Here is a 27,700-nt window from a genome sequence, read left to right as displayed (position 1 = left end):
TGGTGGTGGTGGTGGTGGTGGTGGTGGTGGGCGCAAGGGACGCTGCTGGAGGCAGCAGCAGCAGCAGCAGTGGCTGCAGCAGCAGCGATTTGGGGCGCAGGCGCCCCTGCTGGGCGCAGCAGCAGAAGCAGCAGCAGCAGCAGCAGAAGCAGCAGCAGCAGAAGCAGCAGCAGGTGTGGGGCCCCACACTCACCGCTCGAGCATGTGCTGCAGCTTGCTCTTGGGCTCGACGCCGAAGACAGAGTCGCCGAAGTCTTCAGCTTTCATGACAAGTCTTTGGTACGTGGAGTCGAGCCTGGGGTAGACATTTGCTGCTGCATATGCGTAGACCCCCAGCAGCAAAGTGAGGCCCAGCAGCAGCCGCAGCAAGCCCCTGTTTCCGGGGATTTCAACAGTTAAGTGTTGCCCGACGAGTGCTGCGTCGCTGCTGCTGCTGCTGCCGGCAGCAGCAGCGCGCTGCTCCACCGCCACCGCCACCGTGCCGTCCTCAGTAACTTTGTAGTGAGTCACTGCAGCAGCAAATGTGCAGCACGAAAGGCCTCCCACGAGCAGCAGCAAAAGCAAAAAGCTGCAGCAGCGCTGCATCCTCGAGGCCGCGGACTCGGAAGCAAACAACAACTGCTGGACAAGACAGAAGTGAGCGAGTCAGGAGTCGCCGGCGCAGCGGGGCTCGCGAGTTTGCACGAAATGCTCAAAAAGCAACAAAAAAAGCTGCAACAAAACCCATTTAAAATGAAGAAAAAGGAATTCTGGAACAGTAGCTCAACTGACACCGCCATACGCTCGCAAGCAACTCGGCTGCAGATCGGCTGCCGCCGCGCCGCCCGGTCGAGCTGGAGCCTCGCTGCTGCTTCTTTGCTTTCTGCTGCTTCCAGCGCGGAATCTTTCTTTGCAATTTAAAAACAAAATCAATTTCTCGCGGAAAGTAGTGGCGAGAGAAGTCCAAGCGAGCTTTCGCGCCCGAGCGCCCCGACCGCCCGCCTCTCACCTGTACCCACCCCAGCCACAGCGGATGAGCGCGCAGTGACTTTTCGCTCGGCCCAAAGGACAAAATCTTTTCTAAAATTACTCGTTTAATTCCATTTTAGGTCCTTTTGAGTGGCTTGTATCCTCAGGAAAGTGGTGTTTCTGCCCCCCGAGGAGCTGAGCGCAGCCCGCCACACCGCCGTTCAAGTACGGGCTGCTGGGGACTTGAAGCAGCCTCATTTTAACTGCAGATTCTTCTCTGTTGCAGAGACTGTGACACTATGGCCTATGTTAATGCTATAGTCGCAACGAGACACCGTTAGGAACAGCTTTCCTGCAGCCGGGGGCTCGTCCAGCGCGGCGGTGCTGCGGCGAGCTGCAAGACAGGAACCAGCGGGCTGCAGCTGCAGCCACAGCATGGGGATTCCAGTACATCTGTGTCACTTTAACTACTCGAAAGATGTTTTAATTACCTCTAAGGCCTCAGTAGAGCTTATGAATTGCGGCATAAGCAGCTCTTGCCCGCTGTGCTGCAGTGTGCAACTCGTAGGGTAGCCCGCAGGCGATCTTGGGGGCCCCAGTAAACTCAGCAGAGCCCCCCACGACAAAAAGCAGCGTTGATATGTCTACAAAGTAATGGCCCTGAGTTAGGCCAAACCTGCGGGGTTTTGCTGCGGGGCTCCAGTTGGGGCTGGCAGCTAGCAGCTGCGCTGTAGGCGAACGCGACCTGCATGCGGGCTCGAGTATTTCAAGCGGATCACAGCTATATTTAAGCCTTTTAACTATTGCATGCATTCCCAAACAAAGAACTTACTCTGAGACGCACATTTAAGGCCCCCATGGCCGAGAAAGCTGCTGCTGCTGCCACGGAAAGCAGCAGCCTGGCTGCTGAGGCTGCAGTGGGGCCTCTCCAGCCAACAGCAAAAAGCTTCAAAAAAACCAGAAAGGGTACTTGAGGTATTTGGTGGCAGTGATGGGACAAAGTGATGGCAATGGATCTATAACAAAGAATGTCTAATATTCAGAAATCTAAAACTCGAAAAAAACTGCTCAACTGTTGCCACACTTCTGCCTGTAGTCAAAAATTGCCGCCAGAAATGGAAAATTCGGGGAAATTTGGTAGTGAAAGATGCAGCCAGCAAGGGCTTGAAGGTGTCAGCAGCTGTGGCTGTTTCCTTTCTGAAATGAAATGTGATCTTGCAAAAGATGCTGAAAAAGGTGTAGACCAGTGGTCTACCAGCAGCGACAGGAAGATTAATGATTAAGTATAAATTGACATAACTTCACTGTCTTGAGAAAGTGAAAAATGGCTGGAGTTTAACTGCAGACTGCAGGATAAGAAGCCTGAAACACACTTCCGATGTTGTATAGGCACTAAGGCAAACTAATAGGAATATTTCCCCAGAGTGATGCGACTTATGGTCAAATAAAACCCATTTGTGGTGGTTTTAGAACAGCAGCAGAGTCACGGAAAGGCTTCTGACGCTTTAGAGTAGTTGTTCATGCAAGAAATTCCGAAAACGAGTATTAGAAGGCTGTTGCTGTTGTGCAACTTCCGGGTTTCGGCAGTCTGCTTTCCCGTGTCAGTGCAGGCTTCAGGTTCGAAGAGCCTCTCTGCTTCTATCATTCCTTATTATGTTATTATTTACTTTTTTGTTCATTCTTTGTATGTCCCGCAGCTCTGTGGTTGGGTCAATTGTGTCGGTTTCGCGCCAAATGATCATTTTGCTGTTGTGTGGCAGTGCATGTTTGCATCTGACTCTGATCGAGATCTTCGCCGTTCACCATCTCTTAAGGATACTTGTGGATTAAAATTGAAAGTTTTTCTATTCCGCATTATCCCGAGTTGTGATTTTCGTTGCTTTCAGCACTGCTTCATCATCTGATACTCTCTTTGCAAGAATGTCTGCTATTTTGAAGCTAACACCGCCACACAGTCTTCATGCTGCCAAGGCATTTGATGAAATTAAATATTTTAAATTAGAAAGTCCGAAAATCTTTGATAAACGGAAGTTGCTGCTGCAGCTGTGCGTGGCTTCCACACTGTGCTCTGCATCACAAGATTCCAATATTGGATCCCGTATTTCTGTTCAATTATCATAATCTTCTCAAGTTCCTTTTCATTCTGCAATTCAGATGTGAACTTCGACTGAAATCTGCTTTATGTTGAATACTATGCCTCCTGCAAGAATTTTTGTATTTCTGTTGCAGCGTTGTGCACTGAACACAGTCTTGCAATATGGAAGGCTTTCGCAGCCAATCTGAGTCGAGTTTCTCTTCTGCAAGTGCACAGGAGCTTTCCAATGCAGAAAAGTGAAGACATGAACATCCTTTGGAAGCTTTTGTTTCCTTTGAAGTCCATAGACTCCACAGTAAACAACTTCATAGTGCCTTGTGCCTTTAGTATTGTAGCACTTTGTGCAATTTTACGCGAAGGGGTGAGGCAGAAGGCTAAAGCAGACTTGGATGTAAGTCCAGGAGAAGTTGAAGTCTTCCAGACTGGCCCTAGCTGCCACAGTCTGTCAATCTTTTCTTTAAAACTTGTGTGCAAAACTGTATTTTTATCTGCAGCAAACAACACCAGCCTACAGCCCTCAGCGCCTCGTGGCCACGTCGAGCATGCAGAGCCAACAGTCTCAAGAGAAGCCTCAAAGTCCCAGAAGAATATATGAGACCTTCTTTAGAAATGAAGCCTCACAGCTCCTGGCTAAACTTCATCAAAACACGCTGCAGCAGCAGCAGCCCGCGCGCTGTTTGCTGCTGGCTGTTTGCAAATTGCTGCAGTGAGCTCCTGAGGGAAGGCCCCTGGCGGACATATGTGAATACTGAAGCCTCAAAAAAAAAGAATTTCACTAAAGTTCAACTTCAGGTGAATCTGAGAAAGCCAAAAGGCTGCAGGCCCCGAGATCCTGCAGCTGCTGCTGTCTTGCAACAGCATCTGTACAGGCTAGCGCTCGAGCTGCTGCAGCCCTGGAGGCCGCACGCGAGGCTAGCCTCGGTCTGGAAAAAAGGAAAAGTTTTTATTTTAAAATTTGTCCAAAACAAAACTAATTTTGAGGCGAAGGCGGCCCCGCTGGCCTTCTGAATGAGGGCTGCGGGGGCTCGTGCATAGACACGGGGGGGCATGTGGGGCGGGGTGTATGTTTCGGAAAATAAGAACAAGAGCGGCCTTTCTCAGTTTCCCGCCCGCATTATGAAAAGGGTATTTCATCTTTTAAAGAATATATAGGGGGCTTGGAGCGAGGGGTTGTACAGCAGCAGCGGCAGCGGCGTTGCTGCTGCGGCTGCTGTTGCGTACAGAGCAGCAGCGGCCGCAGCAGCTGCTGCAGCCGCTGCAGCAGCTGCTATGATTAGGGCGCACCAGGCTGAACAGCAGCAGATGCAGCAAGAGTAGCTCAAAGGGCGCGGAAAGGCAATTGAATTTAGTTTGTCGCAGCCAGGGCCTCTTAGAGTGACTCTCCCGTGTCTATGAAGCCTCGGGTCTGGGGCAGCAGCAGCAGCAGAAGCAGCAGCAATAGCGGGCTGACTGGCCGAGTTAAATTTGCTGCACGCAAATATTTCTGCAGAGGCAAAGAGGATCGCATTATCACGCCAGCTGCTGAGTTGGCTGCGCGGTTCTTGAGCTGGTGCCGTTGCTGCAGCAGCTGCAGCAGCTGCTGCTCCGGGTGGCCTCATCGCGGGGCTGCTGCTGCTGCTGCTGCTGCTGCCCAGTGTGGCTGCTCTTTCTGCACTCCGGGCTCACAAGCAGCAGCATCAACTGCAGCAGCAACAGCAGCAGGCGCTGCCTGCCCCGCTCGCTGGCCCTGCCCCCCCTGAGCAGCAGAGAACGCAGCAGCAGCACCCTGGGGGAGCAGCAGCAGCAGCTGCTGAGGCCCGAGAAGCTGAGCAGCAGCCCCCGCTGCTGCTGCTGCTGCTCAGCGGCAGCAGCCAACCCGCACGGAGTGCTTCTGGGGTCCTCCGCATGAAGCCCTAGACTTGGATTTCCCCCTCGCCAGGCACAGCGCTGAAAGGCTGCGGTGGCCCTGCTGCAGCAGCAGCAGCAGCACCAGCAGCAGCAGCAGACACAGCGCCGGGAGCAGCAGCGGCGCAGCAGCAGCCCGGTGGGGCCCTCGTCTTTGCGCGCAGCTGCTGCTGCGGCTCCGAAGCAAAATGGCGGAACAAATGGCGGTGCTGCAGCAGCTGCTGCTGGCCACGCTGGACCCCAGGCCTTCTGTGCGCCAAGCAGCAGAGCAGCAGCTAACTGCAGCAAGACAAACGGACTTGGGGCAGTTCGTGGGCTCAATGGCTGCGCTGATTGCCCTCGACCAGCCCCTCCCGGGGCCCCAGGGGGCCCCCGGAAGCCCCGAAGATCTCCTCATTGCGAAGCAAATTGCTGCTGTTGCTTTCAAAAACTCCATTAGTGCCAAGGTCAGCTTTTCTCGGAGGAGCCGTTGCGTGCTCCGGACGCGGTGTACGTACACCCCGGCAGTGTGCACGCCGGGAAGCCTTCATTGAAGGAAACTTCTCAGACTCGGTGGACAGACACTCCAGCGGTCTGGAAATCGAGAATCAATTCAATTAAATCATTTTCGTGAAAAGTTTCATCTACTGCGCACTTGCGGAAATGCAAAAATGCGAAAACGGAGGCGAAACGCCTTCACGCAGCAGCACATGGAATCAGATCTTGCAGGAACTTTTGAACTTGAGAAGTTTGAAATTAAATTTTGAATAAATTAGTGCCTCTTGGAATATATATTTTGTTTTTCGAGTTCTCCTGGCTTTTTGCACTTGTTCCACTTCTGGTTGCATTTCCCGTTGTGGAACGGAGTCCGCGAGCCACCCGGTGCAGCTCCCAGCTGTCTGTACACCCGAAAAGAGGCGCGAAACTGGAAGTGGAATTGGAATTGGAATTGGATTAATTAATTTTTTTTATTTCTGCAGGATATGACCCTCGATGGAGCTGCGGCGCAAGCTTGGAGGGCGCTGCCGAATGCAACAAAGGCTGACATAAAGAAGCAGCTGCTGGCAGCTTTGCGAACAGACTGCATTCAGGTGGGCTGTGGCCAGCAGCAGCTGCTGGACTTGTGCTGCAGTTTGCTTCCAGATCCTGCTGCTGCTGCTGCTGCAGCGAGGCGGTTCGAAGCAGCAGGCTGTGCTGCACCTCAGGGCCTCAGCAGCAGGATATAGGGAAAAGCTGGTTTTAGAATTTGAATTTTTGGTTTTAGAAACAGAAAAAAAATTGCATGCAGAGTTTGAACTTGCGCTTCAGGTTGGCAATGCAGTTTGCCAAGTCTTGGCGAAGTTGGGAGTTATTGAACTTCGGTCTCACGAGTTCGAAGACCTGTTGCCCGCGCTGCAGGACATGGTGCAGCAGGCGGTTGCGTGTCAGCAGCAGCAGCAGGAGCAGCAGCAGCAGCTCATGAAGGCCTGCGGCCGCCACGCCCTCACCTGCCTGGCCTACCTTTGCGAAGAACTTGCAGACATTGTCGCCGAAGGAGAAGATCCTTCAGAAGTTCTTTCTCAACAAAGATGCAATGTGGTGTTGACAGCAGTTGCGCATGGTGGGTGTTTTCGTTGGGGTGTCACGACACCTGGGACTGCGGGGTCACTCGCCTCTCTTTTCGGCGTTTTTCAACCCCACTTGAATTTTAGTTGTTGCCAGTTGTTTTAGGTTTTAACAGTCCTTTTTATTTGTATTATTTGAGCCAGAAAAGCCGCAAGTTTCCCAAAAAAGTCTTTTCTTTTTCGCTTTCTTTTGTATGCAGGACTCAAGGATCCCGACCCGCAGCTGAAGGTGGCGGCGTTGCGTGCTTTGTACCACGCACTGATTTTCGCAAAGGAAAACTTCGCAAAAACGGTGCTTTCCACATTTAGATGTTTTTAAAAACACTTTTGCACGGAAAATCGTGCAGCAAACGCAAGAAGGTTGCTGGGGTTTGCTGCAGAAGCAAAAGGTTCCGGGTGCATGAACAATCTAGGGGAAAGCGGGAATGTTTTTTTTGCAAAATTCAATTTTTTGGGAAATTCAACTTTCGGCGTTTTGCGACTGTTTCCTTTTTTGCTGCTCAGGAAGAACGGGACTACATCATTAGTTCTGTCTTGGAGGCCGGCAACGCAGCAAACCCTAGTGCTGTTCAAGTTGCTGCCTTGGAGTGCATTGTGCAAATCTCGCAAGAGTACTACTCGTTTTTGGGAGCCTACATGCCGGCTGTGGGATCAGTACGTGGGGAGTGCTGCACCTTTTGTTAGTGCTCGAAGTGGATGCATGCGTACATGCAAAAGCTGCCTTGTTTGCATGCAAACGCTGCCTTGTTTGCATGCACAAGCTGCCTTGTGTGCATGCACAAGCTGCCTTGTGTGCATGCACAAGCTGCCTTGTTTGCATGCACAAGCTGCCGTTTGTGCGTGCACAAGCTGCCTTGTTTGCATGCACGAGCTGCCTTGTATGCATGCACAAGCTACGTTGTTGTAAACCACTAACGGCAGCCACAAGGACTCGAGAATATTCGTAAAGTGCTGAGTTGAGCTTTCGTGAACGGTGTGAATCTGTAACTTGTTCATTTCTGTGAATGGCGTGATCCGCCATCAAGTTAGGTGGCACATTCTTAACTTTTCCCACAAGAGAAAGGACTATTTTTTAAAATAAAGGTGTGCAGAGATAGTTCTTGTTTTTGCTTACCTGGCTTGGCGCGTTGTGTTGTCCACTTTCTGTGCAGGTGACTTGGAATGCGTTGAAAAGTTCAGACTCTGCAGTGGTGATCGCTGCGCTGGAGGTCTGGAACGCGTTGGCTGAGGAAGAACTTGCAATAATAGAGGGAGAGTCGACGCGGTGGACTCTTCTGAACATTATGAAAGAAGCTACGCCTTTCCTTCTTCCCCTTCTCCTCGAGCAGCTTTTGAATGCAGCAGAAGACGAGGACGACGATGACAGCTGGACTCCAGCTATGGCCGCCGCTATTTGTTTGGGCCTCTGCGCACAGGTCCGCAGTCTTGTGGTTTCCAGAGGCTGGCTGCGCGCAGCTTTGCTCTCGAATCTGTAACTGGGAATCACCTTTTGTTGCAGATTATTGTTGTGGACAAGGGGTGGGGGAGTGTAGCATAGCGAGGGTGCAGGTTCACCGCCTAATCTGACACTTTCACTTCTGTTTTCCGTCAAAATTTACGTTTTTTCCTTTTAAATATAGGACGCTCCTTTGTCGGTGAGGGGCGTTCTATATAGAGGTGCAGGTTCACCCTTTTGTGAATTCACGCCGCCTCTGTAGCTGGCTCAAGTTCTCCCACAGGAGTGTTTCGAATGCCTGCTTGATGTGCTGCTGCGGGAATTCAGGTAGTGAAAGATGCAATACTCCCTCTCGTGATAAATTTTGTGCAGTTAAACTTTGGATCCACTGAGTGGCGTAGGAGAGAGGCTTCGGTGCTGGCTCTCGGCTGCGTCATGGAGGGGCCAAGCGCCGAGGCTATGGCCCCCTATGTGGCTAGGTCTTTTCCAATTCTGGTGGAAGCAGTGGCCTCAGATGCCTCTGTGGCCGTGCGAGACAGCGCAGCGTGGACCCTCGGCAAGACGGCCCAACAACACGCGCCAATTGTGCTGCGGCATTTGTTCCCTCCCGCCGACGTGTCGTCGACCACTTCCCCAAACAACAACGGCGGAGCGCTTCTGCTTGCCATTGTTGAACGACTGACAGACCAGCCTAGGGTGGCAGTGCACATCTGCTGGATGCTGCACGAGCTAGCGGACAACATCAACACGCCGGAAGGCAGGGCGGCATACCAAGGAGAAGCCGCCACGCAGCAGCAAGACCAGACGCCGTTAGATCCGATCTTTCCAAAGCTGTGTGAAGCCCTTCTAAGTGTCTCAGAAAGGCCGGACGCTGTAAGTCGGCTGCAATTTATCTTTTTTAAGTTGACTGCAAGTCAGCGCCTGCGCTCATGGTAAAGGTCTGCTTGGGTGCGTTTGGACGCGTAGGATGACAAGAATTTGCGTGAAGCCGCATTTAACTGTATGGGGGCGTTGATTAAAAATGCAGGTTAGCTTCTCCGAACACATCATGGCCAAGCCAGCAAATCGCATTTCAGTCCAGTTGGCTGTGCACGATTTAAAGCACCTCAGTGCTATGTATGAGGGAGTTTAATTTAGATTTGAAATGTTTTTTGCAGGCAGCGCATGCTGGAATCATCTACTTTTGCTTCTGGACCACTTTGAGGGCCAGTTGAGGAAATCATTTTCGTTTGAGCAGACGGAGCAAACAAAACAACGCCAAGGTGAGTCTGTTTCACCAAATGCTTTCCCCCTTTCTACAAGCTTCCAGCATCTCAAACATCCTATTCATGCAACCCTCTGCCGAATTCTGTATTCCTTGCAGTGTTGGCCTGCATAGGACGTCGCAGGTCTCCGAATGCCCCTTGGAACTGTATGTATTCTAATGCTCGCACGGAAGTGTTTATGATTATAAATGTGCGATCTGCAGGTTTGTTCTCATTGCATTTGTTACAGGGATGTTATGCGGCGTCATTCAAATTCTGTGCCTGCGTCTGGGAGACCAAGTGAAGCCTGTCGCTGGAAAGCTGTGGAACACTCTCAAGCAGGTGGGTCGTGGGGCTCCCGTTGCATTTCTGTGAAGGCTTGCTATGCTGTCCTACCCGCGGAATTTGCGGCTTTTGCTCGACCTTGGGACGAGCCATGAGGTCTTACCGGTGTCACATTGTGTGACGTCTATAGCTCTTCGTTAACGCTTTGTGTTTTTCTGTTTTATCTGACTACAGGTTTTCCAGCGACCTACACATGGTTTGCAAGTCTCTCAAGGAGAGAGCAGTGCTGCTCCCAACAACGTGCATGGGTTCATCGTCAGCTCGGAGCCGAGCGTCTGTGATGCGCTGCTTGCACTATCTGCGCTGATCAACGCCTCGGGCCCCGCGGTTTCCCCTTTCGCGGGTGAAGTGGCTGACCTGTTAGTTCTGCAAATGCAGCATCAACACGAGCCCCAAGAAGCAGCGGCCTCGGCAGTAGCTGCAACGGCCAGCACGCCAACTAATGACAGCAGCAGCGCAGATGAGTTGCAGGCTGCGCGTATATGCATAGAGCTCGTGGGGGATCTCAGCCGTGCACTTGGGACGGAATTTGGGAGCCTCTCAGATGCGCTTCTGCACGAGTTCTACCAGCTGCTGAGAGTATGCTCACCGCATACCTGAACCCTGAGTCATTATATGCGTTGGTGTGTGTTTGTGGACGCCATGAGTTTTGCTTTTTAGAATGCAGCATCTCAGATGCTTTTGTGTGTACACTGGTCCGTCAGGTATACAGACTTTGGACTTGCTTGCGCCTGTTTGTGCAGGCCCCGTCAGTCGACAGATCTCTCAAGCCAGTTGTTATTGTTGCAGTGGGGGATGTCGCTCTGAGCCTTGGGGGCGCCAAATTTGCGCCTTTCACCCCGTGGCTGATTGAACTGCTCGTACAGGCGGGAGTAACCCCTTATGACGCGGGGCCTCCCAACTGGCAAGTAGGTCGAATGCTTGTGCCTTCCTGCTAGTTGGGCCGCTATTGCTGTTTACATGCGGATCAGCCTCGTTTATAGCATAAATGGGAGAAAAGCTCATGCATCTGCATGGGGCGCATTATCGGTTGTTTTTGTGCCTTTTGGTCCCTTCGGTCCTTTCGCACGCGCAGGACGCAGAGTGAATTTCCAGTTTCCCTTTGTGTACGTAGAAACAATTGTTTGTTTCTACAGTATCTCAACCTATGATTCGGTGCTTGCGCTTGAGGGTGTTTGCACAGCTCAACGAAGAGTGGATTTGGTATGTGCATGAGCTGCGGTCGGCAACTCTTGAGGCGCTGGCTAGTTGTGTGTACGCTCTAAAGGAAGCACAATTGCAGGAGGTCCTGCGCAAAGAAGTGAATGGGATGCTGCAAGTAGTAAAGGCTGTTGCCGAGGCTCCGACTTGGGTGCACGGATCTGCACAGATGGTGCAGCAGGCGCTGGAGCTTACAGGGTGCGCCGGCCATTCGTTTGCACGTCACATTTTGTGTCCGGGCTCCGGTACTTCGCCTTTAGCTTTTGAAGCCTTTTGTTGAATTTTCATTCCTAAAGAGGAGTAAAGTGTCTTGGAACTGATATTTTGTACCATGTCGTGTCTGGACGTATGTGAACGTTAGCTCTTCGTGTGTTTCTGTGGCGTTTTGCGCTGTTTAGGGATCTTTTGTCGACATTTGGTCGGACTTTGGGAGGTCATCTGAGTACTGCAAGTTTCGTTCTTCAGTTGCAGAGAGAGGCTGAACGTCTTGCGACTGAGGAGGGCAATGCCGCCGTTGGGGCGAAAGCTCAGTGGCTGGCCCAGGTATTGTTACATTGCAGGTCTTTTGCCTCATTTTTGAAACATTTGGCGCGTATATGATTCGAAAGTTGTCACAGCTAGCAGCTTAGGCACGCTGTTGATATTGGTTTGGTGTGTCGTCGCTGTTATTCTTATCTGCTTCCGCCTGCTGTCATGCTTCTCAGTTGCTGAACCACTACAGCTGAGTCAATTGAAAAACAAGCTGCGTCTTTGCAAGGCACCGCAGCCGTATGCAGAGCAGGATCAGGAGAGGCTTCAGCTGCACGCAACGGGCGGCATCTGCCGGTGGTTCTTTGGCTGCACCCATTGCTGCTGCTGCTGCAGAGAATAGCTACGATCCGAGGGTGTCGCGAGTGTGCGGACCTGCTGGACGGCACGCAGAGCTCTCTTAAGCACCAACACTTTAAGAGTGACGTTCTGTTGCTTGGAGAAATGCTATCTGGGGCGTAAGTATCTGTGGGGGCTACGAAGGAAGGGCCGGAAAGAGAAGCAGTTGCTGGGCCTCGTGATGAGCGCATGCGGCCCTTAGTCTTCCCAATATTTCAAATAATTTTTCTCTCACTGCTGTTGCTGATTGCTGTTGTGTTGCTGCTGGTGCATGCTGCTGTTCCTGTCGCCTTCTCTCTCCCCTCGACCCTGCTGGGTGCAGCGGGGACCAGGCGGCGCGTTGAGGCCTTGTGACGCCGCCAAGGTGGTGGCATAGCAGGTCCTGTTTTTTTTTTGCTGCTGTTCTGCTGCTGCTCGTGCTGCTGATGGTGTTTTTGCTGCTGTTCCTAAACTCAATTTAGGGGAGGCGTCCTTCGATATGCCTAGCTTGGGGGAAGGTATTGCAGACGCCGCTAGAACCGTTCTGGTCTTAATTGTATTTTAATTGCGAGGCCACGGTGCTCGGCACTCGTATGAGGGGCTTGCGCGCGCTGCTGCTAGCCTGGGTGATGACAATATTTGCGGGTCCCTTTCGAGCTAGTACAACGAGTACAAGCAGGGAGCTGTTGCAGTGTAGCGCGTGCTGGGGTGTTTGGCGTTGAGGATCGGATGAGCTGCCCTGTGTTGGCAAGCATACCGTTTAATAATGCCATATTGCGCGTAGATGATATCCTCCCAGAGCTTTTAGTGCAGTGCTTGGCATGCCGTTGCCAGACACTCTGCCAGTGGCACTAAGCTGAAGCGAAAGGTAGAACGAGGAGTTGTCTGGGATGCAGCAGTGCGTGTATTTCTTTACAAAAAAGCACAATTAGCGTGTTAAGAATATGATATATTGCTGAGAGTAGTCTCACATCCCCCTTGGGGCTCGTATTCTGTAGGGCCCCTCGTGTGGCCACGCGTGCACTGGGGCCCCTCGGGGTCACATCGCTGGTTTTTTATCTTGTCCGAGAAAATAAGAAATAAATTATTGGCGAACGTGGAAGGTGAAGGTTACAGAGCTCATCAGTGAGAGTCTTGGAGTCTGCACATGCTGTCTAGTGCCAGTGCTCGTGTTCTCGGTTGAGCTCAGGCTTTAGCCCTCCGAGTCCGGCAATGACTCGCTCTTTCCTGCAAAAGTTAACTCGACGCATAAAGGAACATGGAACAATACTCTGTGTAGGGATAGACCCCCCACTCGCGTGCCCTACCACTGACGATCTCCGTGGTTCCAATCGACAGCAGCTGCTAGAAGATTTGCACGAAAAATGTGTCTGCCTTATCCGAAGGACGTCAGACTTCGTCTGCTGTTTTAAGCCCAATGTGGCGTTTTTCGAACAATATGGATCGGGGGGAATGGAGGTGCGTTTCGGTCTTTCAGATTTTGAGCCTTCCGGCATCTCTTCCCTATCTTCTGTTTCGCTGCAGCTTGTTTAAGGAGGACAAGACGAACTGTATGGTCCTTCCACAAAGTGCTTCATTCAACTTTTTTCGTGTACAAACTCCGACGAAGGTTGTTCCTGCCGTGGCTCAGGTTTTACAACGACTTTGCAGAGAAATACCGGAAGATATCCCGATTATTCTTGACGCCAAAAGAGCCGCGACAGATGAGGCAGCAGAAGCGATGGCAAATGCATTCTACTCGGCCTACAATGTACGTGCCGAAAGACTGATGTGCTTTCGGCAGCATCATCAGCTCAATAATGCACTCCAATTTGAGGAAAGCTGCTAAACAGATTTACTGAAGATCCTACGGTGCACTGTATGAAACATGCGCTTAATAGTTTGAACTGGCAGGCGAGAAGATCAGAAATCTTTTTATCTTCCCACGTTTATCGTGGGAACTGGCCCTTTTTTTATGTTACGGTGTGGCCTGTTTCGCGTTTCTTCGCCCCAACAGCCTTGCCCAGCAGCAAAAGGTATTATTTCGAGCTGGTGCCAGTGTATCTCAGGCTGACTGCGTGACTTTAGACCCCTACCTGGGTGAGGGCGCGATCCTTCCCTTCATCAAGGAGAAAGGGAAAGGAGTATTTGTTGTCTGCCGGAGTTCGAACCCGCGCAGTTCAGACCTGCAGGGTTTCATTGTAGTTGAGGGTTTTGGGGCAGCAGCGGGCAAGGAGGATGGCGCTCCCGTGGAACTGTACATGGAGGTGGCTCACATGTGTGACAGAGCCCGAAGACACAGGGGTACCCTCGCGTCCATTCGACATATTCCCTTTTTTTAAAACTAAAAACACAAAGGGAGGTGCTGGCCTTACGCTCTAAAAGGGAAACTGGAATTATCGCCTCCTGACACCACTGCCGTTTCTCGACTTTGTGCTCAGAACCTGAGCTTTCCAAAGAGGGGGGGTTGGTGGGCATTGTAGTTGGCTCCACGTACCCAAAAGACATGAAGAGAATTCGTTCTGCCTTTCCTGACTTGTGGTTCCTTTCCCCGGGCATCGGCGCACAAGGGGGAGACCTTGCAGCAACAATAGAAGCAGGTATTCCGCGTTTATTTTGAATGTGACTTGAATGCTGTAAAAGCGAGAATGGGTAGAAGGCTTCGTGCATCTGTGCGTGGCTGTGTGGGGGAGTTGCTGCAGTGTACGTTGCTTGGCCTGTCAAGCAAGCTTAACACACATAAGCTGTCGTGACATGACTGCGAACTTGCCCTTCCTTCACAACTTTGTGACCTTAACTCTGCGCAAAAAGTGCTGCTGCCGCACAGCTCAGCATGCAGCTCCGTCAGCTCTGCGCAGCTCTTCCTTTGCAGGGCTGAGGCAGGATGGACTCGGGCTCATTGTGAACGTAGGCCGCGCGATCTCTGAAGCCAAGGTGAATACGGCCTTGAAAATGGCCCCACAGCTCCAGAGCTCCAACAAATGCGCCGATTTGTACGACAATCATGTGTTCAAGTTGCGTGCAACTTTGCTGTGCAGGACCCGGGAAAAGCCGCGGAGGCCTTTCGGGACGAAATGCGGCAAATTATGCGCAAAGTCACACTATCAGCACACTGAAGTGCACGCGAGATGCACAGTTTGCTCCTTTTGTTCCAGGGCTAGCTCCTGATTTGTTTGCAATCAACAGCTCTCCCCGCGCACGCTGTTCCCTCTATTGTTCTCTGCATGTGGTCTGAAGCACCGAAACTAGGCCATTAAAACGGCTGCGACACGTTTACCGAGATTTCGCCAAGTTGTAAGGGCCTAGGTGCAAAGGAAACACGAGCAAAATGTAAAAATTAGCAGAGCAGAAAAAGCGTCAGTCCAGCAGTTTGCTTCGGGCGCTCATAGCGCCCCCTTGCAGCTCCTCCATAGCTCGACAGCCCCCGCGGCTGGCCGGGGGAGATTATATGTTGGAAGGGTACAAGAAGACGCGGACGCGTCCGCCGAAGGACTTGGGGGGCAGGTTCTTCCTAAAGCGGGCACGGACAACGCCGCTGTTGCCGTGGGGGCGGCAGATCTTCCCCCAGATTGTCTGAGAAGGCAAACACAGTCACATTAGCGGCAGCACTTAGGCTGGATAGCACTGTAGTAGGGGCCGTTTACGCAGCGCGGAGTGAACAGCCCATGAACTCCCATGCTTGGGACTTCAACTGCCGGAACGCTCTCAGCCATTTGGCGCACCCTGAACTTCGTCCCCTGCTTCTCTGTCTTGGCCTTGTAGACGTATGCCACACGCTTGCCCAGGTAGAAGGCGGTGTCCTTCCTCGTCTTCACGTTTTCCAGCTGCAGCAGCGAGCGAGACGGCGTCTGGTTTACCTTAGACCTGCAGCAGCCAAGCCGTGCAGTTGAGAACACCGTGGCTCCTTATCGTCACTGTGCGCCTACCGAAATACATTGTAGCAACCGAAATACATTGTAGCTATTAAGAAGGAGAAAGAAAGCCGTGTGCAAAGGATTGGCGAGAGTCCCGCCGCTTCACAGCGAAAGGTTGAAACCCAAGGGGCCCCCGCTGCAGGCTACCCGTTGGTTCTTTCCGGGAACGCAGGAAATGGAACAATAAGAAATTACGTAAACAAAAAGCCTCACCGCTTATAACCAAGAACGATCCCGCGGACATACAGCCGTACCGGCTGTTTGGTGCCCTTTGTTGGCCGCCTCTTTTGGGACGCCTCTGCCGCCATCTTCTTTGCCTACACGATTATCGGCACTTCAATTGCACAAAGAGAACTGGACAGGTCCCGAGAACCATGAAAGAGAGGGCGTCTGTACAGGGGAGAACGGACGGAAGTCCCTAAAGCATGCGAGCAAAGTGGGGGTACGGGGTCCAACGGCGGCGCCCCACCGCTGTTCCTCACTTTATCCCTTTTGGGGCTGCAGCCAAACGCTGCGCAAAGTCGCAGGGCTTCTGCAGGAGTGGGGCAGTGGTTGCGTGAGCACCATGACAGAGTGGGGCTGCCGCTGCTGGAAGCCAGAACGACTTTCATGTGGGGAGTAGTTGGCCGTCCCCGGGAGTCGGAGAGGCGCATTTTCCTGTTGTGGCGGTATTTCGGGTCTGTGATTCTTAATTTATACATCCTTTTTCCTCTTTAGCCGCCAGCATGAGCAAGGCGCTCAAGGAGGGGTTGGAGGGGGAGGAGCAGCGGCTCCATAGGATACGCATCACGCTTACCTCAAAGGATCTGAAATCGATTGAGCGTGGTGAGCAACAAAGAAAGAACGACATTAGTGCTTTTCTGGAGGTCTTGAAGCCGTTTTGTTCTCGATACATGGCACTTCAAACGCGCAACCGCCACATGCGCCTGTCGAAGACGCTGAAGCCTATATCACAGTGGCCCTCTCTGTACAAATTGTGGCGCCATTGCAACATTTAGAGGCGCATTTTTCTTGTGTAATTGCTGCATGAAAGATAGAGGGGTGCAGCAGATCGGTCTATCGCTTCTTTTTCGAGACGCTTGTCTTGCATTCGCTGGTGTTGAATATTGCGGCTGTGGAAAGCCCTTTCATGGTGGCCAGCTCAAATGAATTCGCACACTTGGCTGCGGCAGCCTGTGAGGCTACCTCTTTCTCGTTTCTTGTGGGCATTCCTCTTCAGAAGAGTTCGCCTGCAGCCACTAGCCCTGTTTCCTCTCGGTTTTGTATGTTGATTCTCAGTGTGCTCGGAGCTTATTGGCGCGGCGAAGCAGAGAAAACTACAGACAAATGGGCCAGTACGGCTGCCTGTCAAAACCCTGCGTGTGACCACCAGGAAGTCTCCATGCGGAGAGGGTAAGATTTGAGGAATTTCAGTGCAGCATGCACACACCCACTTCATGATGGTTCAACCCGCTGTCTCCGTTCCATTAGGAGCATTCTGTTCGAAGTAAATTCTCCGTATGACTCGCGCTTGACTTGCCGCACCAGAACCCTTGTGTTTCTTGTGCGCTCTGGGCTTCAGGAACAAACACCTACGACAGGTTCGAGCTGCGCATTTACAAGCGCTTGATCGACTTGCACTCAGCAAGCGATGTTGTCAGGCAAATTACGTCGATCAACATTGACCCCGGAGTCGAAGTCGAGGTCACCGTGTCGAACATTTAGAACCGAATTGCGCTTCTAAGGGGTGCGCGCGTGCGGCCTGTCGGGCCGTATGCGTCACTCTTCCCTAAAAAACTCGAGTCTTTTAAATCATATGCTTCTTACATGCATGCACCTTACATGCATAGCGCCGAAGGCTGGGCCAGCCGTTGTCCACTGCGCAATTCTAGTGCGTTTGCAAGCTCGCGACACCGTCTGTGAAAGGGCAGCATACAGCCCTACACTGTAGCTTCCACCCCTCGCACTAGCTGTCCCTCAGTGGTAGCTAAATATTTGCGTCTACCGTTGTTTCCTGAGCACCGGCGAGGCGCTAGTGTGCCACTAGTATGTACGCACGGAAACATTTTGGCATCAAGCAATAAAGACGGACCAAGCGTAACAGCCGCCATTGTCCTGTCCCTCGTATTGAGCCTCCTGAGATTTGCGGCCCCGTTTCAAGTTAACGACAACCCTGTATTACAGCATGAAGGTGGGGCCCGCAAATCGGGGTGTGCAAGAGGTCTGGGCCAGAGCACTGGAGCTGCCAACGGAGATGGCGCTACAGCATCAACTCCAATTCCCATAAAGTCACCCTCTTGCCAAAAAGTTTAAGAGTGTGCAGGGGAAAAGTCGTACCACCCGCCAGCGCCCAGCCAGCCTGCCACAGGCCAGCTCGGCACGAGTGCCTGTGCCTGGTATGGCCCCAAAACCCACCAGCTAGCTGCAAGTGACAACGGAACACTGCGGCAAGGGCAACCGCCGCGGGCACTTAAACGACCCCATAGAAAACACCGTCCCCTGGACCCACAAAAGGTTCCAATGCGTAATTTTCCTCACATAAGTTACGAGGCGGCGGAGGCGTGCACAAAGCTATCTACACGGCCTCCGCTTTGCTTGTTTTGGGTGCCACGTGGTGCCCCCTGAGTACTGTTATGTTAGGGAAACTGAAAACGTTTTACTTCGCAAGCATCATTCCCACGAACTCCTCATAATTGATCTGACCATCACCGTCTATGTCTGCCTCTCGGATCATCTCGTCAACTTCCTCGTCCGTCAGTTTCTCCCCCAAATTCGTCATGACATGGCGCAGCTCTGCCGCTGAGATCAAGCCGTTTCCGTCTCTGTCAAAAACTTTAAAGGCCTCAATCAGCTCTTCTTCTGAATCCGTGTCCTTCATCTTGCGGGCCATCAGAGTTAGAAATTCTGGGAAGTCGATCGTGCCTGTGCAGTGCGAACGCCCACAACTACACAATCCTTTGCATTGCCCGCAAACCATGCTGATCTCGCCACGGCTTCGAGCTCACAAGAAACACGTGAAAGCGGCGTACGGACACGGCTCCACATCGGTGCATGAATCGGTACAAACGGTGCATGCAGAACTCCCTGGCACCTACCGTTGCCGTCGGCGTCGACTTCGTTAATCATGTCCTGCAGTTCAGCCTCTGTCGGGTTCTGACCCAAAGACCTCATGACAGTCCCCAGCTCCTTGGTTGTGATGGCTGTACAAGCAGCAAACGCATGCGCCCACTTAGAGACAAGACACTGGGCACGATGCCATGCATTACACTGCGCCCGAAGAAATCCCCCCGCAGCTCTCCCCTGCATCCCCTGCTGCATGATCCCAACCAGCCCATCAAATGGCACAAAATACATGCAGCCACCACGAGACGCCACGCATCTTCCCCCAAAGGCAGTGCACAAGCACCCCTGATAATTCCTTCACTACACTCCCCACTGCACTCTGTTAAGAGGGAGCAGCGGGTAGCAATCGCACAACATTTCCAGACACTAAATCCACGCCAATTGCCCCTTCAGCCTGCAGCGTGTAGAGTCACCGCGTCAACCCCGACGGAGCGACGGGGGGGGACCCCGTAGGCAAACGGCACAGTTTGTGCCTATTATTCCCTTTCGAGTTCAATGAACGGACAGTGAGTTAAAGTTGAATGGCGGCTCAACTGAGACGACGGGAGCAAAGCATCGTCAGCAGCTCAGCTCAGGTCCCCCCAGGGGAACGACTGCAAAGCAACAGCTCACTTCCGTCTCCATCTTTGTCAAAAAGGCTAAAAGCCTCTTTGAACTCTGCGATTTGCTCCTCGGTAAGCTGATCCGCCATCTCTACTTCAGTTGCTGATGTATGAACTACAGGGCTGGGGGTGAGGGGAAACTGCACAGGGGTTCGGAAGGAGTCAGCTGATGCCCAAGCTTCTCACTAGAAGCCCTGTCAATACTACTGCACGGATCTAGACACAGTAATCAAGTACACGGCGCAGAGGCCGGCGAAATATAGTACAGGACGCAAGCAGCACGTGTGCACACAGCCACTCTTCCCGGGGGGAAACTCTAGAAGCACGGTAGTATGGCCCAGTTCAGTCCCAAACTCAAAAGGAAATATAATTACGTAGTTATTTCCTAAATTATCCTTCAGATAAGGCCGTTTACGGTGCACGGATGCAACCACTCAATTCTGGGCACAGACCAGCAGCGGCGGCCTCTCTCACCTGCCTCTCTGCGCCTGGTGTATCCGGCCAAAAGCCATGCTCTACCCTACAGGTCGTCTTTCCAGCAATTTACAGTAACTTTCTCAAGGAACCGCACCGTAGTCGGCACAGCAGCAGCCAATGCAGAGGATATTTTGTAGCTACTGCTGCTTGCTGTCGGTTCGATCGAATGGCCGGCGGGGTTGGGCGGCGCTGCTGCCAGATGGCCCGTTCACTTTTATCGAGCTGACGCTATTATTTGTTGGCCACCAGCCTGATTGGGCTTGAATGGTGCTTCTGCGGGTGATAGATCCTGATAAAATATAGAGCTATACACCGTTGCAAGCAGCTAGCCAAAGAAAACAGGAATTGGCAAAATTTCAGAAGACAAAGATCCGGCAAGCATTTGCATGCTGGCGGCTATGCGCGTGCCAATGGGAAACAAAATTCTATGGTACTCTGCTTTTATGTAGCCGTCCTACGGGCGCTAAGCACTGCCATATGCATCACTTGTTGCGCGTCACGGAAATCGGAATGGCTTTTGTGAAAAATAGCTCAGCGTACGAATTTTACTTATCTTGCTCTATAGAAACTGGTACTTCCCAGTTGCTTTAGCGGGGCAAAAACTTCGCTTTTGGGTAACACCGGAACCACTGGATACAAGCCTTAAGGGCAATACTGAACGACTTAGCAGCGGAATTCACCGGACAATTGCCTGCAGTTAAAGGCTGCTTTTAAATTGAAGGCTCCATCTCTGTTTCTTTCAGCGGTAACAACTTGAACGCGCAAGTTTGTTCGTAGAGACATATAATAGTAGTGTAATATATCTGGATACAGAGATGCTTCTGCTGGCTGCTCTGTATCTCCCTTTAGGGACCAGCAAAATTTCTGGAGGAATTGAAGGGACGCACAATTAGTCAGTTGAGGCTCTGCCCAGTGAATTGCTTGTTGCTGTCTTCCATTATCCTTCTACTAAATGGCACTAGGACACTTCGTAACTTGGTTGTAATCCACACCGCATATTGTATTTCTTCTTAGCGTGTTTCTCGTCTCATTATTACTATAGATTTTGCAGGCATCTGTTGAGGGGAATCTTACCGTGTGCATAAAATTGACGCTGTAACAACTACTGAAACTTAGAGGTACGCTCAAGAAGAATCATGCAGAACGGCACCACACCAAATGCCCGTTCAGGAGTATCTCAAAGCAACGAGATGTTAGGTAGAGGTCTCAACACATCTTGGTAAACTGAAAATTAACCAGACAAAAACTCGAAGGAAGGGGACAGCAACTCGAAGAGCTGAAAGGTGAAGGGTAAAACGCTACAATGTTTCAAACAGGTATCTGGGTAGCTCATTTCTTTGCAACCATCGAGATCTTTCATGAAGGCATGAACAGCATGTTCACGCCGGCAAGCCGTTGCGACTGAAAAGCAAAAGAGAGGCAACTGATAAAACTGCATTCTCTGGAAACCCTCATAGAGGCAGTTAAATTCTGGTAAGTAAGGTGGCGTATGCCGACTTTTGGCCACCATGAATGCCCCCTGGTTAGAGTGCACTCCTGCTGGCGTACACAGGGTAGCGGCGCAAAGGACTGCAAAGTTAATTATGAGAAGACCCAGCAGAAGTATTGCAAGTACGTCACTCTCTGCCCCAAAAGAGGTGCGAGCGGCGAAGGACTACTTCCAGGGTTTTATCAACGGGCCGCCTGCTTGGTTTTTTGTAATGTGCTGTAGTCTGCCTTCTTCTACATTTCTCCGAAATGCCCTTTCGGCTACCGTAACTGCTTGGACAGAACATGAAACACGCAACTTTGAAGAGTCTTGAGACTTGATAAATACTTGAGCAGCGTTGGGTCCGCTATCAACTTCTGTGCCCCGCCCATATATATAGCGCTGATCTACCACAGGGTTGCTTCTGCCTACGCAGCTCATCAGAACACACAGGGTCTACTCATCTCCAGAGCTCTTTCTGCAACACTGTACACGAGATCTTCAATACCTCTATCCCCTTGCCTGTACTAGCACATTGCTTTTCTCCTTGACTACTTTCACTTTTTCCACATGGATTTGCTTTTAAAGCTGATCCTGGCTATCATTTTAAACCTAGCTGAAGTTCCTGTCACTAGATTTTGCAGCCTGCTTGTGCTGTTGTGCTTGTTCTGCTTGCCACTAATGAGCTGCTTGATCAACGTTTCGTTGACGATGTACTTTTTCGGTTGATAGTGTAGATCTTTATTTGTTCCCTCGCACTTGTTGCCGCTATGTAGGATTATCCACATAGAAACCTCCTAGTAACCAAGTTACAAGGTATGGAATTGGTACTATCAGTCTCAATTAGACTTGAACTAAGCTCCTCTGGGTTACGTGTTGTTGCATTAGAGAATCAAAACTTCTACAACCTAGCATGCGCTGGTACCTGGGTGTTCAATCCAGTGCTCCTCATTCGATCATAGAGACTCAGCCACCAGCTGGCGGCTCAGTCACGTTACTCCACTTGCTGCTCGTGCTGCTTCTGTGTTTTTACAGTTTGTTTGCAGTTGCTGCTTCTTCGTTGGCGCTATTAGTTGGGTGGAACTGCCTTTTCGTTGTAGCTGCTGATGCTCCCCCACACTTGTTGTGATAGCCTCTGCGCTGCTGCTTCTGCTATTGTGGCTCTAAGTGTTATTCCTGACGGTACTTCCTTCACTATGGCGAATTTTGGTGCCGCCTGTTTCAAGTTTATGCTGGGCCTCTTTCATCTGCTGCTGCCGCCTGAACTGCGAAAGGAGCATAATCTACGGCCCTTTGAGCCGTTGTGGCTGCTACTGCTGCTGCTGCAAGGCTTGTTGTGATATTTATGTGTACTTGAAATTAGTCTGCTGCTTCTGGTTACACGGCTATTGGCAAGACAGAGGCTATGGTGATTACTTGCTCTGCTCTGCCACCGCCCGTGCTGACTTCTCTATGTATTATTACTCAGCTTCGTTTGCGCGGGAATTACAACAGCATGAGTTGCACCTCAGGCTTTGATCCATGCTTTTACGTGTGCACGCATCTAAATATTTTCTTCTCCTCCAAGCTGTCCATTCTACTTGAATTTTCACCCAATTCTTGCCTATTTAATTTAAAACGCGGCCTTTGTTTTTTCCATTTATGTTTTAATTCGTATTCTGCTTCCCCTTATTTTACGAATTTCTCTCCCTTTGCATGTGTTTTCTTTTTCTGTCGCACTACACCACGCCATTGGCCTTTTCAGTCTCCCGCTTTACTATATTTAAACCTCTGAAGCACCATTACTACTGTTGCTCTGGCTGTCTCTATGTGCGTGTATATATATCACTATGCCTTCTTCCTTTTTGACACCGACCATGTTTTGTATTCTGTCTCTCCACCCACGTGAGGCCGTCTGCACCGTTATAATCAAAATCACGTTTCCTTTAATCAGCTCTTGGTGCTGAAGGCCGTTCGGTCAGCGTGCATAAACATGAAGCCTTGACTAAATAACCTATTTCGTAATATGGATGATAATTCTGCACCGCAAATAAGAGGATCATCCAAAACAATAGTGGCTGAAAACAAAAGCTATGGCAGGAAGGAAACTAGCTAGGTCGGCGTCCTGTAAAGCAGATTATGTGCAGGAGAAGTCGTTAAAAAGGATCGATAAAGCAAGGGATTGATAGCATGGACATTAAGTACAGGATTTCGCGCAGGCAGCGTCGCTCAGCTCGTAGTAACGGAGGCTATCCAGTGAGGTTACGTGGCAGGTCCTAGGTGTCCAGGCCCTTAGGAGCACCGCGCTATTTCACGATAGATTGAGTATCGTGGCCAGCACCACGCCAATCGAGAAAACAGTTGACCCCATACGTCCGTCACCTGCACAGAGCCTCGTTGAAGCCCCCTTGTGCTGCACTGACGTTGACGCTAGGTAGGGCAAACTGAATTTTCCCCACAGTGAATGGGGAGCATTCCTATCATTCTCAGATGGAGCAAATTGAATTTTTTTACGGCGAATCAGTAAAAGGGCTCCGCGCCTCTTCATGATAAGTTGTGATGTGTTTGCACCGTTGGCGAATCACGCCGTCAACCCATAAGGACGAGGAGGAGCTAAACTGTGCGCATTCGCTCAAGGTGAATCACAACCTGATGGTGCGTGAATGCCAAAACTTTGTCGGCGCTGACTAGGTAGGACCAGTTTTTCGGAGCCGTCAGTAAGGTGGAGCTGTCCTGAGGGTACGTAAAGTACTGTTCTGCGTGGGGCTCATGAGGACGGGAACGGAACGCGCGGCAGCGGCGGCAGACACTTCACGAGATGCCCCCGGAGGTAAAAGACAGAAATGCAAAGTAATGAAATCCAAATGCAACTCTTGAGATCATTTTTTAATTCTTTTGTTTTGCTGCTGCAGCAATTGACCATTTGAAGATTTAAGGGAATTGACAACAATCCCTAATGCAAACCCTAAACCCTAGATCTCAAAGCTAAACCCTACGTCCGCATACTCAAACTCTAAACCCTAAACCCTGGAGATCTTCAGATAGGCTTAACGTGCAGCTAAGGCGCCAAAACCTTGGCGAATTTGCACAAGCAGAATATGCAATAAAATCGGCGCTTGAGGATGGTCCTGAGAAGTTGTCTCAGGTCAATGCGCGTGGCTAGTTCGGAGCCGTCTCTACACAAATTGGCCAGGTTCGCAAAAACACTGTACCCTGACGTAGTACAGCTTTGGAAAATATTTTTATTCTGTGCTGGAAAGTGACTGAGGCATCGATAAGGGCGAAACACAGCGCCACATACTCGGACAGCCCCGTCGATAACCGGAGGGCGTTGTTCCACCGGCTCTCCTTGCCCATTTGACCTGATGAATGCCTGCTCCTAGGCCCTGCATAGAAGGATATTTGGCTCCCCTCAACATATTGAGTGTAGTTTTGATAGGGTTCATAAAAATGTGAGGGTTGACCGTGAGGCAATTAGCGCTCAATGGTTGAGCACCATGCATGTCCTCCTACCAGTGGAAGCCACATCGATTTTGAAACCAGGATGAATGAATAGCACATGGAAGAGTTCCTGGGAATAGTTCGCCCGTTTCTGAGGTGCTTAGAAATCGGCCAGCTCAGCAATCTTCTGTCTTTGGAAGTTAAGGTGCGCTTTATAATCGGCTATGCTGGAAGTTTGATGGGCAACATTATGAACGGTTTATTGTGGGGACGCCTCGGAAGAAAGCTCACTGGAATAGCGTTGGAAAAGGCGGCTTGATATTCGTATAATCTGCCGAGTATTATAATTAGCGTATGCTCGAGCTCGGCATGTGGCCACGGCGACTTCTCGTCATTTTTGATAAGTTTAGCAACTGTGGTTCCCACGAAATTGAGAATTTGTTGGACTGAATTCTTGTTCACCAGCGATGCAGATACTGGAGGGCCCTGCCGAACTCCCCACAACATCAAACGTCGCCTCTATCTGATCCTCAAGGAAATAGGGCAAGTTTAAATTTATACAGTTGCCCGCAGAGATTGTGTGAGTTCCTGCACGCGCGCCGTAACAACTGTTTGGTCGGTAAGTCCGGCCTAGAGGAAGGTATAACGCCGTCTTCCATCGCCGTCTTCCAAATTACGCGCGACACCGGCAATGCAATAACATCGTGAGCCTTCCTCTCAGCTGTCGTATGCTAAGCCGTCCTTGTCCGCTGTTTTCCCTATGCTGGCACGATCTGTCGGCAAGCCTCACCATCTGCCATTCACGTGGGTCCTCAGATCATCGAAATACAGATGTCACATTAAATCATGGATGTGAGCTGATCCAGCCAAACAATCAGGCCCCAGGGGATAGATTCACCCAACTGGTCAGCTGAAAAGCAATTTCCGCGCAACAGCAATCACCATCTTACAACGTAATTCATTTGCAACCTCTTACCTTTGGCCATTGTGAACATACATTTTGAAGGATGCCAACTCTTGCTAAGATTTACCTCCCTGCGGTAGCCAGGTTCTTGAAAGTAGGCAAAGCACCAGTGCTTTGGAGGGCTAGAAACGTGTGGCTTTTGACATATGCTCCGATGACTGCAGTAAATCCCATGCTGCACAGTACGCCTCAAACTCCACTAAACAGTCGGGTGTTCTCAACCTCATTCCACGGTAGTCCTCGCTTCGCCCCCCGTGATTTATTGACTTCGCAGAAAATCCTTTTCATAGTAGTTCCTGTCATAGTCAGCACACCCCTGTTGCAGAATGGGAAACCGCTTTTACACCGTTTGTTCGTTCGTACGCTTCTTTTTTGTGCAACTAGAATAGAAGCTTCCACCTCGGAGAGACCTTTATGCCGCTGCTCAGTGTGGTGGCTGCATGCATGAGGGCATTACTATATTTGCGCTGCTTGGAACGCTTGACCTCCGCGGTGCCCATGCCTCACGCGTTTAAACTCTGCTTCCTTGCATGACCGTGAGAGCTGCCTCATTGTTCATCTTCAGGGAATTTTCGGAGGCGACACGATGGCCAGCGTACTGTCCCACCCAGGCAGATGTCGTTTTATGCCCTTCCGCTTATATCACCATATTGCATGACGGACAATTCAGGGTCAAGTTGCTCATGCCCCTTCACTCATAGTTCGCCGAGTCCGTTCAAGCGCAGTCTCAAAAAAGCCGTCCCGCACGCCGTTGCTGTTCAGTCGCATTGGTGGCGCCCATTCACTGGTGGCCATCTTGCAGTATAATTCCGTTTCGCTGTACGTTTTCACCATTCTATTTCGTCTTCCCACAATCATTCCTAAGACGTGCTGCCACTTCTTGCCAAAATTGATATACGCTGCGCCCTTCCTTCTTAAAAGTGAACGCATTGGACCAGGTAAGCATCGAGTAGTTCAGCTGCTGGGCGAATGAAAAAGGCTCATCCTGGCACAAGACGAGAAAAATCTCGGCAGCGTACCCTGCGAGATGTTGCTACCATCTGAGTTTTTTCGAGCGTGCTGTTGTTGCCTCCTGTGTAGTGCCACATAGCCCGGTGCTCACTTAGCGTTAGCTGTATTGTGGTACTTCTTGCGAGAATGGGGGTCGTAGACGCAGAATCAATGCAATGTACACTGCAGTCCCCTCAAATGCCGTGTCTCTCCACTTTCAATCCAGTGGCAGGTAAACCGGCCTTGATTACGTCTGCATCCACCAAGCGTTGGAACACCCTGACAACGCCGCCCGTCTCAAGCGGCACATTACGTTTTTTGCCCTGCAGTCCAGCCTTCGATTCGGTCCGGTTAGGCTTGCTCATTCAGTTTATGTGTTGCCCACTCAGGCTTTCTTGTGCCAGTGCTTCGGAAAGTACGAAAGGACTGTCTTTTCGTGAAGAACCCGATTCATCTCCTGTGCTTCAATTTTGAGCCTCAAGCGCGGAGTGCGCCTATGCGTAGTTTTCCAGTTATATAGGTGCATCAAGGCTGTCCTGCACAGGCACTGCACCTTGGGCGACAGTAGTCACTTAATAGATCGTTATGCGTGGGCTGAGCAGCCATAAAACTTGTTCGGTGTATCAAACTCCATTTTTATCAACAAAGGTATAATAAAATACTTAGACTAAGGATTGAATATGAAGCGATTAAAAGGTGATGGGAAGCAAGACGATGAAAAATGACCAAATAAACAATTTGATGCCTGAATTTGCAAACGCTAGGTGAACGGGCCCAGTACTTTTTTCGAAAGACGTTTAACGAGGAATGACGCCCGTCGTAGAAAAATGCTCTATGTGGAATTAGGACCAAAGGCTAAGCACTTGCTCAGATCCATGGGTGACTTCGTCTGGGGCACAATAATCTCTGGCATGACTAGATACAACAACCTGCCTCCACTGTATTTCATTCAGAAAAGCGGGTAAGCATACTTAAATGAGGAGCGTGTTTTTGAGTGAACAGGCGGCCAGAAAGGTGATTTCCAACCTATCAAATCGAAGGCAAACACCTTGTGTGAAGGCGTTGTGGGAAATTCCCCATCTCTGGTTCAACAACATTGCTAGGTGCAAATACTGGGGTGGTTTTCGCCAAATTGCAGTTTGTCAGTTAGCCACACGTATGAATTACTTTTCGCTGGCCTCGGCTACCTGCGTCTGCGACGTTG

At 50.8% G+C, this 27,700-nt stretch overlaps 6 protein-coding genes across 6 annotated transcripts; 3 read left to right on the top strand and 3 right to left on the bottom strand.

The window, feature by feature from the left end:
* Positions 1–189: 189 nt before the first annotated feature.
* ETH_00032345 (uncharacterized protein) lies at positions 190–585 on the bottom strand (the record flags this gene model as incomplete). The annotated part of the gene is made up of 1 exon (XM_013377933.1): positions 190–585. One exon carries the CDS (start codon positions 583–585, stop codon positions 190–192), a length of 396 nt encoding a protein of 131 aa, XP_013233387.1.
* Positions 586–5,115: 4,530 nt separating this feature from the next.
* ETH_00032340 (importin subunit beta-1, putative) lies at positions 5,116–11,724 on the top strand (the record flags this gene model as incomplete). The annotated part of the gene is made up of 15 exons (XM_013377932.1): positions 5,116–5,373; positions 5,887–5,997; positions 6,215–6,506; positions 6,711–6,802; positions 7,015–7,164; positions 7,662–7,925; positions 8,273–8,818; positions 8,912–8,972; positions 9,103–9,207; positions 9,440–9,531; positions 9,709–10,113; positions 10,278–10,442; positions 10,718–10,932; positions 11,133–11,277; positions 11,599–11,724. 15 exons carry the CDS (start codon positions 5,116–5,118, stop codon positions 11,722–11,724), a joined length of 3,027 nt encoding a protein of 1,008 aa, XP_013233386.1.
* Positions 11,725–12,792: 1,068 nt separating this feature from the next.
* On the top strand, positions 12,793–14,675 carry ETH_00032335 (orotidine-monophosphate-decarboxylase, putative; the record flags this gene model as incomplete). Its single annotated transcript, XM_013377931.1, has 6 exons — positions 12,793–13,038; positions 13,211–13,330; positions 13,629–13,863; positions 14,001–14,159; positions 14,432–14,493; positions 14,598–14,675. 6 exons carry the CDS (start codon positions 12,793–12,795, stop codon positions 14,673–14,675), a joined length of 900 nt encoding a protein of 299 aa, XP_013233385.1.
* A 328-nt stretch (positions 14,676–15,003) lies between these two features.
* Positions 15,004–15,781, bottom strand: ETH_00032330 (60s ribosomal protein L33-A, putative; the record flags this gene model as incomplete). The annotated part of the gene is made up of 3 exons (XM_013377930.1): positions 15,004–15,132; positions 15,282–15,423; positions 15,687–15,781. The coding sequence occupies 3 exons, from the start codon at positions 15,779–15,781 to the stop codon at positions 15,004–15,006; spliced, it is 366 nt and encodes a 121-aa protein (XP_013233384.1).
* Positions 15,782–16,198: 417 nt separating this feature from the next.
* On the top strand, positions 16,199–17,177 carry ETH_00032325 (40s ribosomal protein S20, putative; the record flags this gene model as incomplete). The annotated part of the gene is made up of 3 exons (XM_013377929.1): positions 16,199–16,298; positions 16,752–16,865; positions 17,035–17,177. The coding sequence occupies 3 exons, from the start codon at positions 16,199–16,201 to the stop codon at positions 17,175–17,177; spliced, it is 357 nt and encodes a 118-aa protein (XP_013233383.1).
* A 931-nt stretch (positions 17,178–18,108) lies between these two features.
* ETH_00032320 (calmodulin, putative) lies at positions 18,109–19,266 on the bottom strand (the record flags this gene model as incomplete). Its single annotated transcript, XM_013377928.1, has 3 exons — positions 18,109–18,374; positions 18,548–18,652; positions 19,188–19,266. 3 exons carry the CDS (start codon positions 19,264–19,266, stop codon positions 18,109–18,111), a joined length of 450 nt encoding a protein of 149 aa, XP_013233382.1.
* Between the last annotated feature and the right edge of the window lie 8,434 nt (positions 19,267–27,700).

This window comes from Eimeria tenella, genomic scaffold (assembly GCF_000499545.2).
Source record: "Eimeria tenella Houghton genomic scaffold, Eth_scaff68, whole genome shotgun sequence".
Classification (NCBI taxonomy): Eukaryota; Apicomplexa; class Conoidasida; order Eucoccidiorida; family Eimeriidae; genus Eimeria; species Eimeria tenella.
Note: the sequence above shows the minus strand (reverse complement) of the source record. Positions and strands in the feature narration are given on the sequence as shown.